At 47.5% G+C, this 15,213-nt stretch overlaps 1 protein-coding gene across 1 annotated transcript; it reads right to left on the bottom strand.

The window, feature by feature from the left end:
• Positions 1-785: 785 nt before the first annotated feature.
• Positions 786-15,159, bottom strand: LOC134800153 (BRCA1-associated protein). Its single transcript, XM_063772627.1, has 12 exons — positions 14,865-15,159; positions 14,402-14,506; positions 14,002-14,137; positions 13,248-13,412; positions 12,045-12,220; positions 8,558-8,740; positions 8,081-8,192; positions 7,564-7,655; positions 7,152-7,329; positions 5,507-5,656; positions 1,580-1,697; positions 786-1,059 (listed from the first exon to the last, which is right to left on the bottom strand). Exons 1-12 carry the CDS (start codon positions 14,941-14,943, stop codon positions 907-909), a joined length of 1,647 nt encoding a protein of 548 aa, XP_063628697.1. The 5' UTR covers positions 14,944-15,159; the 3' UTR covers positions 786-906.
• Between the last annotated feature and the right edge of the window lie 54 nt (positions 15,160-15,213).

Below are 15,213 nucleotides of genomic sequence, written 5' to 3'. Positions count from 1 at the left end.
AGTATGAAAATGACTTGGATATTAAGTAGATTTTCGTAGGAATTGACACTTGTTTCGGAGAGAAAATCGAGTTCGTTTTACTTTGATTTTCTCTTTCTCAAAGGTATGTAGGAAAAATATAGTTTGATATGCCTAAAGTACAGGGTATTAGTAATACAAAATATCCAGGTTTAGCAGAGTAAAATTCTCAACATTTCCAAATAAGAGCTCGCCATTCAGTGCTTCACGGGGTTTTTCGGAAACGACCATCAGAAAAAAAATCATTACTAATTTAATAAGTCCTTTTTCTAATATTTACAACGATATTTATAAAGATAAGAAGACGCTTTTACTGGAACAAGTACTCATTGTTTCTAATAATGAGCGCAAAGTCCTGAATTTTGTCGACTAGTATCATCAATTTTGCATTATTTCGACTTTTCTTGTAAGAGCGCTCTTAACTAAGTTAAGTCTTAAAGAAATTGCATCTTTTCTTGATTTACAATTGCCAATAGTCAGTTGCATTGTTATTTAGTTTTAATAGTTTTATCAGTCCAATTCTTTTCATATCCAACCTGATAATGCATAATTTAGGCATATATGATATTCTAGAAAACGGATTTATCAAAACTATCGGATACATCAAATAAATTACAGCTGCACAATGAAACAGAATTCCAATAAACAGACATTGACGCTTAAGAATAATTTGACTGGCCACAGTTGCTACCATTTCATAGATAATATAATAAAGTAAATACATAAAGTTTAGTATAATTTTAAAGTCGTAATCGTAAATCATTAAATCAACCATATATTCGACTCATTTATTTTATTTACATCAGAGCTAACGGTTGAAAAACGCTTCAGCGGTAACCGTCATAATTAAAAAAATAACTATCGCCACGGATGCTAAGTATTTGGCCGCTATCGGCGCTTCCGTCTAGGCTTGGCGGCGGGCGCCACGCTGACGCTGGCTTCGGCGATCTCATCCCGGCTGGCGGTCTCTGTGCGCTCTAGCTGGCCTCGGGCTTCGACGAAGAACATCACGTCGCGGAGCTGCTCTTTTAGTTCAGTCACCTGTCGGAAATAATGAGATTAAAAAATGGAACTCTAGAAAAGGCTCCGCTTTGCTTGTTTTTTGATAAGTATTAGCATGGTATAATAATATACTCCGCCTGGTACTCCATTCCCGTCTTTTCTAGGTCACCTAACTGACACGGGCTTACGTCATCATGCGACAGCGCTATATGATAATATGCGATAGCGCTATATATAGCGGCCATGTTGTTGTGACGTAGCCCCGTGTCACTCTGGGAATGGAAGACCATGTTTTATTAGACTATGAGTATTAGATGTATTCACAAAACGTGATACAATTTTGCACAAAAATAATATAAAAGTTAAGGTTGAGGCATTTTTATAGCTGTGAGCTAAGAGCGCATAACTCATAAACATTTTTTTATTCTACACCTGGAACTCGAACACAGAAATACAATTGTTGCGCCATCTGTTCCAAGTTTAACGTGTTTGTCCTAATTTCCTATAGGTTGGAATCATAGATTATTGTTATTTACCTGTGTTTTATTGTGTTATTTACCTGTGTTTTGAACTCATCCTCCCTAGCTTGCGCTCTAGACTGCCACTCGGCCTGGTTGGCGGCCATAGCCGCCGCCAAACCTCGCTCTTCGGCCAGCGAGCTCTGTAGTGACGTCACTCTGCAACAAAAGGGTCAAAATGTCAGCATATTTAGCGATCGTAACCTATACCACCTTCACCTTATGAGTCACTTTGAAGCGTTAGTGTCCTGGCGGTTTTCAACAAAAGATCGCGGGTTCGAACCTCGACTTGTATCAATGCATGAATTTCTCAGAATATATGTAGAGTACGTTCACGCAAATGGATGTCAAGTTGTGCCAACCCTTATAATTGCTCGGAGCAATGCTGAGCCGAACGGAGCCGAAAATACCCGAACGCTCTAGGTTCCTACCCTTGGCTCTGGGCTATAACCACGAAAATCGAAGTTCGCAAATTGCGGGCATCTTTCTCTGTCACTCTTATAACTCTTATTGCGCCTTCATTGGAGTAAAAGAGAAAGATCCCCGCAATTTGCGAATTTCGGTTTTCGCGGTATAGTACAGCGGCCAGAGGGGCTTATACACTGGTTGATGTGACTGGACAGTATCGTACCGACGAGTGGTACCGTTGTGTTCGGCAGAGTTTACTGAGTACGAAATAAGAACTCGTCACTTCCTAAGACTGTGGAGGGGATAACTGTGACGTCACAAAGATGGCGGTCCCGGATTTCAAAGTTTGGATAATTACTCTGCAAGTTATTATCAGATTTTTAAAAATGAGGTGTCCTATGATAGCTGATGAAATGTAGAATAAAACATGCCATATAACTAATAGTGTAATTTAATTAATATTTTTTTTATTTACAAAAATCCGAAAATTTTACATTGGGCCTTTTTTTGTAGCCCAAAAAACACAATGTAAACGGCCACATAGATGAAAAATATGTCATATAAATCATTTAGATACATAAATAACCTATACGTTTCTTTTTGAATTTTGTAAATCGGATAATAAATAAGTAAACTACGATGATTTTACCGCAGGCGCGGCGCATCGCACGGCGCGCGCTCGGGTACTTGGAGGCGCGACTGAGAGGGCTGTATTGTATAGTGTAGATCAAAAACTACTTAACGTTTTTTAAAATATGATATATCATATCAAAGATATTAAAATAACCAAAAAAATGTGGGTGTAACTGGTGCTTATCATCTCATAAACAAGTATCTGGAAATAAACAAACAATAAAAATAACAAAAAACTCTACACTTTATTTATTAATTAAATAAAGATAATTAGTGAGAACTAATCAAAATAATAATTGAACCAAATTAATGATATTTTAAGCATAAGTAGCCTGGCAAGCGATTTATCCAACATTTCTATGCAATTCACAATAAATTATGATAACTTAATATAGAAGTTTTTACGAACTATAAGTAATTAAAATAATGTTTGTTTTATCATTATAAATAAATAAATAAAAAGCCTTTAATTTCTCAACATCGTTACACAAATAATATGATAATTTACAAAATAAATAAAGATAAAAAGAATGAATGAGAACCCCTTTTTTATAGGGTATAGGCCTCCTCCAAGGTTTTCCAGAGCTCTCTGTCTGAAGCTGTCGCTATCCAGTTTGAGCCAGCGACCGCCGTAAGGTCGTCTGACCAGCGCGTGCGCGGCTTGCCTCTGCCGCGCTTTCCTGTGGGTCCGAGCCACACCGTAGCTGCTTTCGTCCAACGACCATCCTGCAGTCTTGCCAGATGGCCTGCCCATCTCCATTTTAGCTTTAGTGCCTGTACTAAAAAGTCTATGAATTTGGTTTTTTCCTTAATTATCACGTTGCGTACTTTGTCTATTCTTCTGATTTTTAGTACTGACCTTTCCATGGCTGATTGACATGAACGTATGCCCTGCTTGCTATTATTAGTCAGTGGCCATGTTTGCGAGCTATTAAGTGAGGCAGGGTAAAATACAGCTGTCCATAACTTTTTTCTTAATTGATAAAGGCATATCGCTTTTAAAGATTTCTTTCAGTGCCCAGAACTTTTTCCACGATAAGTTTATTCTACGCTTGATTTCATCAGGGCCACTGTTTGGGTCAAAAGATATCATTTTGCCAAGGTAAATATATGAGTCTACATGTTCTATGTTAATTTGACAGATGTTTGAGACTGTTGAAAGTTTATTTTTACGAAAAAGTGTCGATTGGACTCGTTGTATTATATGCCAATCAAGAGGTAATCTAAAAAATGTGTCTGAAAACAGTTTACGGCGTTTTGAGGAATCATTAAATTAAGTTTTATTCAAGCTATTAATAGTACATTTTTGTCGAGGCTCGGAAGAAGCCTTCCAGCCGAGTCATTTATACTGCTTTACTCAAAAATGGTGCAAGAAATATGAAATTAAGTAATAAATAAGTATAAGTTATAGAAATATTCTACAGATGCAATGTTCTTATGTATATATTTTCACAGAAAAAACTAAAAACAATTGAAAAGTTTTGCTTTGCCGCCTTTTTATTTTTTTAAATAAAATAATAGAGGTGTATTTTTCTGCTGCAAATACGCCAACCTATTTGAGACAGCTAAATAGTCGCGCTACCAATATAATAAGTATCGATCATCTGTCTGGCTGTTTAATGGATCTACGCCTTCATTTAAGCGGTATCCAGACGGGACTGATCAAATCGGTCGATTTGATCAGAAATGAAATTGGCGCCAGTCTCCAATTTTAGATTTATGGTGATATTAGAGCCCTCTAAATTGAAAAAATGCCCCACAATGAAAAATACTGGCCTCACAAATCGGTATTCTTGCGTCCGCACCTCATCTTATCGGTAATATTGGTCATTATCGGCGGCTGAATTCGGCGAGCCAAATTAGCGTTTGCGTCCGCACCTCCTGATTCGAGCGGGCAATTTAATCAGATTGGCGAAAAATTTAATAATCTGGATATTAATATGGCCAACTTTTTTTAAAGTTTGGAACTCGACAAATGATGGAATTTGTATGCGTCTTTGCTGTGGCGAAATCCAGACTTTTACAGCCGGTCAAACAAGTTTGTCAGTAAAAAAGGCGCGATTCTATGGGACGATTACCATTCGCTGCTATTTTTTTTTATTTTTGCCGCTGTTTTCTACTGACGGAAATTGCTTGACTTTTGAGAAAATAAGAGTTAAGTACCACTACCTACTCAAAATAACAAAAAATGGTAGACTTTATCTCATTGCAATAAGCTACACTATTGCTTGCCGCTTACATAAATACCGACATTATGGTTGAGATTTGCGCAACATTTTTCTTGTGCAGAATCACAAGCTGACCTTAACTTCAAGTAATTTCAATTAAGCTTCTAAGTAGCGTTCTCAGTCGCGCCTCCAAGTATCCGAGCGCGCGCCGTGCGATGTGCCGCGCCTGCGGTAAAATCATCGTAGTTTACTTATTTATTATCCGATTTACAAAATTCAAAAAGAAACGTATAGGTTATTTATGTATCTAAATGATTTATATGACATATTTTTCATCTATGTGGCCGTTTACATTGTGTTTTTTGGGCTACAAAAAAAGGCCCAATGTAAAATTTTCGGATTTTTGTAAATAAAAAAAATATTAATTAAATTACACTATTAGTTATATGGCATGTTTTATTCTACATTTCATCAGCTATCATAGGACACCTCATTTTTAAAAATCTGATAATAACTTGCCGAGTAATTATCAAAACTTTGAAATCCGGGACCGCCATCTTTGTGACGTCACAGTTATCCCCTCCACAGTCTTAGGAAGTGACGAGTTCTTATTTCGTACTCAGTAAACTCTGCCGAACATAACGGTACCACTCGTCGGTACGATACTGTCCAGTCACATCAACCAGTATATAAGCCCCTCTGGCCGCTGTACTAGTAGCCCCTCTGCGCGTGTTTCGCGGTCCTCAGGTTAGTACTCACTTGGCGGTGACCTGTTGCAGTTTTCTCTCTAAATTCTTGTTGTCCTTGTCTAACGTGGCGAGCTGCTTGCGCAGCGTGGTTGCATCCGCTTCGGCCGCCGTGGCGCGAGTTCGCAACGCCGCAGTTTCAGATGAATGTGCTGCTTCTAATCTGAAAAACAATTAAATATATTAACAACGGGTCACTCACGTATTATAAAGTCGAAAAATATGCGTGATTCACGGAGGTTTTGTTATTAAAATTGACATGGAATTATATTAAAAACTTTATTTTTAGGGTTCCGTACCCAAAGGGTAAAAACGGGACCGTCCGTCCCTCATAATACTGCCGTTGGCTGCCCAGTTGTTGTGTGAGTATGTGTGTGAACTCCAGCTGTGCGGAGTTGAACTTTAGACCTTACCTATACTTCGTTTTTTTTAGCATTAGAAATAAGGTAAACAATCTTGATGTGTCTTTTAATTAAAAAACACATTTTAAAAATAAGTTACGGCAAATATGTAACAATTATGAATCTAATACGATCATTTATATTCTTCTGCTTTCATAAGTTATAGTTACTGATTTTTCAAAAGCGTTTTTCAATTAAAAGACATGTCAAGATCGCTTACCTTCTGTCAAGTTCTTTCTAATGCTAAAAAAAACGAACTATACATAGCAATAAGGATCACTATGGTACTTACTCCTGTATCCGTCCCTCGTAATACTGCCGTTGGCTGTCCAGTTGTTGTGTTAGTATGTGTGTGAACTCCAGCTGTGTGAAGTCGAACTTTAGACCTTATCTACATAGCAATAAAGATCACTATGGTACTTACTCCTGTATCCGTCCCTCGTAATACTGCCGTTGGCTGTCCAGTTGTTGTGTGAGTATGTGTGTGAACTCCAGCTGTGCGGAGTCGAACTGCAGACCTTACCAACATAGCAATTCTTCTTCTTTGTCGTCACACTCTTGTCAGAGTGGTCGTGGTCGTCATGTCAGGGCCGGTGGCAAGCTTCACAATCCGTCGCCATTCCTCCCGTACTGTAGCCCTTCTTGTACATTCATGGAGTGGTTCATTGAATGCACTTTTGACTAGGTCTGACCAACGCATTGGTGACCTACCGCGCCTTGTGCCTTCGACTTTTCCCTGCACTACAAGTCGTTCCACAGATGTATCATCTCGACGCGTAATATGTCCAAAGAAAGTGAGAATACGACACTGGACGATGGAAGAAAGACGTTGTTTAATACCAAGTTCCTGGAGAATTGAGACGTTGGTTCGGAACTGTGTCCAGGTTACGCCAAGCATTTTTCTCCAGCACCACATTTCTAGAGCGTCGATCTTCTTTTTCTCGCTTTCCCTTAGAGTCCACGTCTCAGCACCATAAAGAAATATGGGAAACACTAGTGCCCTGACAAGTCGTATTTTAGTGGCCTTTGTGATGTTTCTGTTTCTCCATATTTTTCTGAGCCGATCCATGGCTGATCTGGTGATAGCCATGCGTCGTTTGATTTCATCCGCACATCCACCACTGTTTGTTATGAGTGCCCCAAGGTAGATATATGATTGAACGACGTCGCAATTCGCAATTTTAGTGACTTCGGGCGAGTTGTTGTTAGCTCGGTCGACAATCATAACATAGCAATAAGGATCACTATGGTACTTACTCCTGTATCCGTCCCTCGTAATACTGCCGCTGGCTGTCCAGCTGTTGTGTGAGTATGTGTGTGAATTCCAGCTGTGCCGAGTCGAACTTGTCCCCGCCGCAGGCCTCATCGCCGGTATCGGACGCGACGAGTTTGCCGTCGGCCTTGTTTTGGACCAGGCGGTGGACGAAGTTATCACCTGTAAAAAAATCAGAAAGTTTTTCAATTGCCATAGACTCCTAAAGCCCATCTGATGGCTAATGAACTCTAGTGGACGTCAGCTGCCGCTCCGTGGGCAGCCACCCAGAAACGTAAAAAATGTTGTTATCGCATCCCGACAGAAACTTTGTCACACGATGGTGTGTATGATTTTCGGTCGCGTCGTGATTGAGAAACACTTTTTGAAATAATAAACAATAAAATGTCATCTTACCAGCGTAGTCCCACACCCTGTTCGATCCCAGTTGCAGGGCGTACGTATGGTTGGACGTCAGGAAGTGTTTCGCAGCGTGCCCGTTTTCGTACCTAGGAAGAGGGAAAACTTATTTTTTTTAACGCATGACACTCTACAAACACCAAATTAGTTACTGAAGATATAGATGATCAAGCAAATCCGGTCAGTAGAAAAAGGCGCGAAATTCAAATTTTCTATGGGATGATATCCTTTCGCGCCTACATTTTTCAAATTTGCCGCCTTTTTCTACTGACAAGATCTGCTTGACCCAGTATAGTAGTATATAATATAACTATAACTCGATTAGTCATGCTGCAGTAATCGGCAACGGCGACCCTGGTTAAATACGAGCGTGAGCTCTGATATAGCTGGCAAAACCGAACTTACTCTTTAAAACTCTACCAGTAATAATAGGGAAAGTTTAACGAGTGAAATTATGATTCTTGAAATAAAATAGAAATGGGTATCGATTTTTTTTTTTCAATTTTTGACATACCTTCCGCAGCCGACGTTTCCACAGATAAGACAGATCCACAGCGAGCCGCCTTCGCCGTCCGGCTGACCTTCGAAAATGCCGCTGTGCTCGCGACCCTCCTCTAGGCCCTCTTCTGCAAATCATATCACTGTATTAGAAAGAGTTCACCGTATATGTATAGCATAAAATCGTAAAAAATACCCCTCCCTTAGAAAACTTCGAGATTAGGTTGAAAATATGGCCAAAATTTTAAAGTCATCATGTTACCCATTGGCCGAGTAGAGCTATGGCTTGAAAAAACTTGTAAACCAGATTAAGGTTCAGTTGCACCATCATCCACATTTGATAGACAGATTGATCTCCGTCATTCAGGGCTGAAGTATGAAACATCATACAATAAAACTTTGCAAATGTTTTAAATAGTTTCGTGCACCCGATCCTAAGGCTGCGGTCTGACGCCAGCGGGTAGCGGGGCGACGAGCGCTTCAATGAACTTACCTAAAGCAGAAGAATCCTGTTCCTCCTCGCACATAGCACAGGTGGCATGCCCCCTGGGTTCCGGGGTCTGCGCGCAGCGGCAGACAGGACAGGAAGCATCTCGCCATCTCACCAGGCAGTCCGCGTGGAACGCGTGCGCGCACTGCACGCTTAGCACGCCGGCTACGCTTTCGTCCATACGCTCTGTAAAAAAAAGTTTTATATATATGCAAAAAAATAACAAAAATTGAAGGATTTGGATGGAAGCGCTGGTGATAATGGATGGTGGTGCGATAGCACGACATATGGCTGCGGGCTCGAGGCTGCTGCGGAGACTAACCGAGGCACACGGGGCAGGTCGGCAGCTCCGTGTGCGCGGGCGGCGGCGCCCCGCTGCGCGCGCTGGCGACGCGCGCCACCCAGGCCGCGCGGCATACGGCTGCGGGCTCGAGGCTGCTGTATGCTGGCTGCTGTGGAGACTAACCGAGGCACACGGGGCAGGTCGGCAGCTCCGTGTGCGCGGGCGGCGGCGCCCCGCTGCGCGCGCTGGCGACGCGCGCCACCCAGGCCGCGCGGCATACGGCTGCGGGCTCGAGGCTGCTGTATGGTGGCTGCTGCGGAGACTAACCGAGGCACACGGGGCAGGTCGGCAGCTCCGTGTGCGCGGGCGGCGGCGCCCCGCTGCGCGCGCTGGCGACGCGCGCCACCCAGGCCGCGCGGCATACGGCTGCGGGCTCGAGGCTGCTGTATGCTGGCTGCTGTGGAGACTAACCGAGGCACACGGGGCAGGTCGGCAGCTCCGTGTGCGCGGGCGGCGGCGCCCCGCTGCGCGCGCTGGCGACGCGCGCCACCCAGGCCGCGCGGCATACGGCTGCGGGCTCGAGGCTGCTGTATGCTGGCTGCTGTGGAGACTAACCGAGGCACACGGGGCAGGTCGGCAGCTCCGTGTGCGCGGGCGGCGGCGCCCCGCTGCGCGCGCTGGCGACGCGCGCCACCCAGGCCGCGCGGCATACGGCTGCGGGCTCGAGGCTGCTGTATGCTGGCTGCTGTGGAGACTAACCGAGGCACACGGGGCAGGTCGGCAGCTCCGTGTGCGCGGGCGGCGGCGCCCCGCTGCGCGCGCTGGCGACGCGCGCCACCCAGGCCGCGCGGCATACGGCTGCGGGCTCGAGGCTGCTGTATGCTGGCTGCTGTGGAGACTAACCGAGGCACACGGGGCAGGTCGGCAGCTCCGTGTGCGCGGGCGGCGGCGCCCCGCTGCGCGCGCTGGCGACGCGCGCCACCCAGGCCGCGCGGCATACGGCTGCGGGCTCGAGGCTGCTGTATGCTGGCTGCTGTGGAGACTAACCGAGGCACACGGGGCAGGTCGGCAGCTCCGTGTGCGCGGGCGGCGGCGCCCCGCTGCGCGCGCTGGCGACGCGCGCCACCCAGGCCGCGCGGCATACGGCTGCGGGCTCGAGGCTGCTGTATGCTGGCTGCTGTGGAGACTAACCGAGGCACACGGGGCAGGTCGGCAGCTCCGTGTGCGCGGGCGGCGGCGCCCCGCTGCGCGCGCTGGCGACGCGCGCCACCCAGGCCGCGCGGCATACGGCTGCGGGCTCGAGGCTGCTGTATGCTGGCTGCTGCGGAGACTAACCGAGGCACACGGGGCAGGTCGGCAGCTCCGTGTGCGCGGGCGGCGGCGCCCCGCTGCGCGCGCTGGCGACGCGCGCCACCCAGGCCGCGCGGCATACGGCTGCGGGCTCGAGGCTGCTGTATGCTGGCTGCTGTGGAGACTAACCGAGGCACACGGGGCAGGTCGGCAGCTCCGTGTGCGCGGGCGGCGGCGCCCCGCTGCGCGCGCTGGCGACGCGCGCCACCCAGGCCGCGCGGCATACGGCTGCGGGCTCGAGGCTGCTGTATGCTGGCTGCTGCGGAGACTAACCGAGGCACACGGGGCAGGTCGGCAGCTCCGTGTGCGCGGGCGGCGGCGCCCCGCTGCGCGCGCTGGCGACGCGCGCCACCCAGGCCGCGCGGCATACGGCTGCGGGCTCGAGGCTGCTGTATGCTGGCTGCTGTGGAGACTAACCGAGGCACACGGGGCAGGTCGGCAGCTCCGTGTGCGCGGGCGGCGGCGCCCCGCTGCGCGCGCTGGCGACGCGCGCCACCCAGGCCGCGCGGCATACGGCTGCGGGCTCGAGGCTGCTGTATGCTGGCTGCTGTGGAGACTAACCGAGGCACACGGGGCAGGTCGGCAGCTCCGTGTGCGCGGGCGGCGGCGCCCCGCTGCGCGCGCTGGCGACGCGCGCCACCCAGGCCGCGCGGCATACGGCTGCGGGCTCGAGGCTGCTGTATGCTGGCTGCTGTGGAGACTAACCGAGGCACACGGGGCAGGTCGGCAGCTCCGTGTGCGCGGGCGGCGGCGCCCCGCTGCGCGCGCTGGCGACGCGCGCCACCCCGGCCGCGCGGCATACGGCTGCGGGCTCGAGGCTGCTGTATGCTGGCTGCTGCGGAGACTAACCGAGGCACACGGGGCAGGTCGGCAGCTCCGTGTGCGCGGCCGGCGGCGCCCCGCTGCGCGCGCTGGCGACGCGCGCCACCCAGGCCGCGCGGCATACGGCTGCGGGCTCGAGGCTGCTGTATGCTGGCTGCTGTGGAGACTAACCGAGGCACACGGGGCAGGTCGGCAGCTCCGTGTGCGCGGGCGGCGGCGCCCCGCTGCGCGCGCTGGCGACGCGCGCCACCCAGGCCGCGCGGCATACGGCTGCGGGCTCGAGGCTGCTGTATGCTGGCTGCTGTGGAGACTAACCGAGGCACACGGGGCAGGTCGGCAGCTCCGTGTGCGCGGGCGGCGGCGCCCCGCTGCGCGCGCTGGCGACGCGCGCCACCCAGGCCGCGCGGCATACGGCTGCGGGCTCGAGGCTGCTGTATGCTGGCTGCTGTGGAGACTAACCGAGGCACACGGGGCAGGTCGGCAGCTCCGTGTGCGCGGGCGGCGGCGCCCCGCTGCGCGCGCTGGCGACGCGCGCCACCCAGGCCGCGCGGCATACGGCTGCGGGCTCGAGGCTGCTGTATGCTGGCTGCTGTGGAGACTAACCGAGGCACACGGGGCAGGTCGGCAGCTCCGTGTGCGCGGGCGGCGGCGCCCCGCTGCGCGCGCTGGCGACGCGCGCCACCCAGGCCGCGCGGCATACGGCTGCGGGCTCGAGGCTGCTGTATGCTGGCTGCTGTGGAGACTAACCGAGGCACACGGGGCAGGTCGGCAGCTCCGTGTGCGCGGCCGGCGGCGCCCCGCTGCGCGCGCTGGCGACGCGCGCCACCCAGGCCGCGCGGCATACGGCTGCGGGCTCGAGGCTGCTGTATGCTGGCTGCTGTGGAGACTAACCGAGGCACACGGGGCAGGTCGGCAGCTCCGTGTGCGCGGGCGGCGGCGCCCCGCTGCGCGCGCTGGCGACGCGCGCCACCCAGGCCGCGCGGCATACGGCTGCGGGCTCGAGGCTGCTGTATGCTGGCTGCTGTGGAGACTAACCGAGGCACACGGGGCAGGTCGGCAGCTCCGTGTGCGCGGCCGGCGGCGCCCCGCTGCGCGCGCTGGCGACGCGCGCCACCCAGGCCGCGCGGCATACGGCTGCGGGCTCGAGGCTGCTGTACGGGACACCGTCGAAGGCGCTGTGGAATTCGCGGGCCGCTTCGTTACTGCGGAACCTGAGGGAAGACAATTAACCTTTTACTTTTCATAAATCATAATCATAAATCATAAATCTTTATTTGCAATAGATATAGTATTTTACAGATCTTAGGCTAATACAGATATACAGGTCCATATATCTAGACTTAAATAAGTCATGCAAATCTTACTTTTTTACTCGCTAAAATAACCTAGATGTTAAGTACTTACATTATTAAAATATTCAGTGGTACTATAAAAACATTTGTTAACCAGCCAAGTAAATAATTTGTACCTTAATTTTTTGAGCGGTAGTTCTCTTAATTGCTCTGGTAAATGATTAAATATTTTAATGCACATGGCGTAACAATTTCTACCCCTCATTGAAGTGTGCATTTTTGGGAGCACGAGTCTATCCGGATATCGTGTGTTGATGTGTGTTACCTCTCTTTTCTTTGTGAACATTTCATTGTGTAGCTTAACAAATATACATACTTCATAAATATACATTGAGTGTACTGTTAGTAAGTTTAAGCTAACAAAATATTCCTTGCAGGATGTTGGTATGTGAATGTTGGCAATTGCTCTTACACATTGTTTTTGCGCTAGAAAAGTACGATGAATGTGTACAGAATTTCCCCATATCAATATCCCATATCGCAAGTTGGACGCTACAAAACCATGGTATGCTCTTAAGCCGGTATTTTTAAATAGATGTTAAATTCTCATGAAGTGTATTCCACATTTGGAGGGTCTCCCAGCTTAATCGGTAGTGACCTTGCCTACGAAGCAGGAGATCCCGGGTTCGAATCCTGATAAGACAAATATTATACTTCGACAAAGGCGCGCACCTCTAGGACGCTTCGGGCCTTCGGCCTTCGTAATTAAGATACTTGCGGGAAGCGCGTACAATACGCAGAGCTCGGCCTACGGCCTTCGCAACTGTGCTTAGCGTCCTGTAACTAGATGGGGCGATGATATTCAGAAGGCAGCAGCAGTGTTTGGAGAAGGACAGCTGAGGATCGAGCTCAGTGGTGTGCCATGGTAGAGCGTGAGCATACTTACGTAAGTAAAGCCATGTAGTGGTCGGGCGAGCCGTCGCGCAGTACGCGGACGTGCGCGATGTCCTGCTGGCAGGCCGCCGCGAACGCCAGCAGGTCGCTGGCGCCGAGCGACCCCGGTACGGAGAGGAGGCACAGCATCTTGGCCTCTGGTGCTTCCTTCAGCTCACTACACATTAAAAAATGGTCTTTATAGGGCCAAAATTGACGCCTTTACTGAAGTAATTATTTTGACAATGTTAACAATAACATTGTAACTAAACATGCTTGAGGGGGTCAAATCATTACACCCACAGAGTAACTAAGGGTGGTATTCTACCCATCCGATTTCTTTATCCAATGTCAGTATTTCTCACTCTTTCATTAAAGCAAAATGTGACACGCAATACACATTGGACAAAGAAATTGGACAGGTGGAATATTACCACCCTAAGCAATTATTATATGTAGTACTAGCAACCCGCCCCGGCTTCGCATGGGTTAACAAATTATACACCTAACCTTCCTCAAGAATCACTCTATTGATAGGTGAAAACTACATGAAAATCCGTTCAGTATGTAAATATAAAAGTAGGTATATCAAAATTATAATGGTGTTTTAAGCCTTAAAAAAAGTCTCACTTTTATTCTGATAAAACAAAAACATACAAGAGGGTAAAAATTATGTATTTTACAAGATTATGTTGCCGAGAAAAGGGTTAAGTTTGAAGCATAGTTATTTCCCATCATAATTTTCATTCCTTAGTTACCATACTCACTTTTCCTTGTACAAATGCAACACCCCCTTAGTGACCTCAACCAGAGGGTTGCCGCAGAAGAAGCTGATGGTGTCATCATCTTCTGGTATGATGCTGTCTTTTGGTGGTGACCGACGGGAGCTAGTGGGCAGTATACCTGATGGAAATATTAATAATAAATACTACAAATTTTAAAATAAAGGGGAAAATGGTAAAAGTCATGACTTTTTCAGAATCTTGCTTCTGTTGAAAAAATCTGCATAAGAAAAAATACAAAAAGATGGTGTTATAGGGTGGTTATTTTTGGCCTAAAATATCAAGACAAGTCATATAATTATGTTGAATTGATGATGATTGATAATTCAATGTAATTTTGATTTTTGTTATGTAATTAGTAACAAAAATTACTAAAGCTGATTACCTATATCTGGATTAGGACCAAGCAAGACACTGGCATATGTCTCAACTGTAATGGTTTTGGATTCCCGTGCACCACGGTCCTTTTTCTTCTGCTCTTTGGCAGCCTCTGTAGGGTAGAAGAAAAAAATATTTTTTAAAATAAGGTTTGTTTTTAAAAGATTGTTTTTGGGTGAAAGTCGTAACATATATTCTGGCCAACCCAATTTGTCAGTAAATAAGAAGGGAAAAAACTGTATTCATCCTTTTTTTATGGGTGCTAGTACAGCATAAGACAAAGACAGTATGATTCTCTCTACCTATGTTTGAAATGGGAGTCCCTGGCCAAAGTATATTAAGCATATGTTATTTAAAAAATGATTAAGTAACTTATGATTTCTCTTAAGTTAATAGAGAACAAAGAAAAAGTAGTTAGCCTTTCAGTTACTCATGTTTAGACAATTTATTACTGTTGGAATAATGCTTACCAATTTCAGCAGGACTGTCGCCCATGTCGGGAAGGTCCTCGTCTATTTCTATACTCAAAACGCACAAAGACACGGACATTTAAGGTTTAAATAATTTACGAAATAAAAACGAAACCTAAGCTTTATTAACTTCTGCTATGTTCATTAACTTCATGGCGATAAAATGTAGCCGGGATTGGGAAAGATTTAGATAAGTATTTAGATTTCTGCGAATAAGACGAAAACAATAACAAGTACAACAAAACTCTGGGTAAACATCAATCAATAGCGAGATGAGTTGTCAAATTTGTCAATTTATCAGCTGGTTGCCACAGACTAAAACGCACCTTCTTATCAAATTTTCTCCTGC

Source organism: Cydia splendana, chromosome 19, assembly GCF_910591565.1.
Source record: "Cydia splendana chromosome 19, ilCydSple1.2, whole genome shotgun sequence".
Lineage (NCBI taxonomy): Eukaryota > Metazoa > Arthropoda > Insecta > Lepidoptera > Tortricidae > Cydia > Cydia splendana.
The sequence above is the reverse complement of the archived record's forward strand: the minus strand, read 5'-3'. Positions and strand labels throughout refer to the sequence as shown.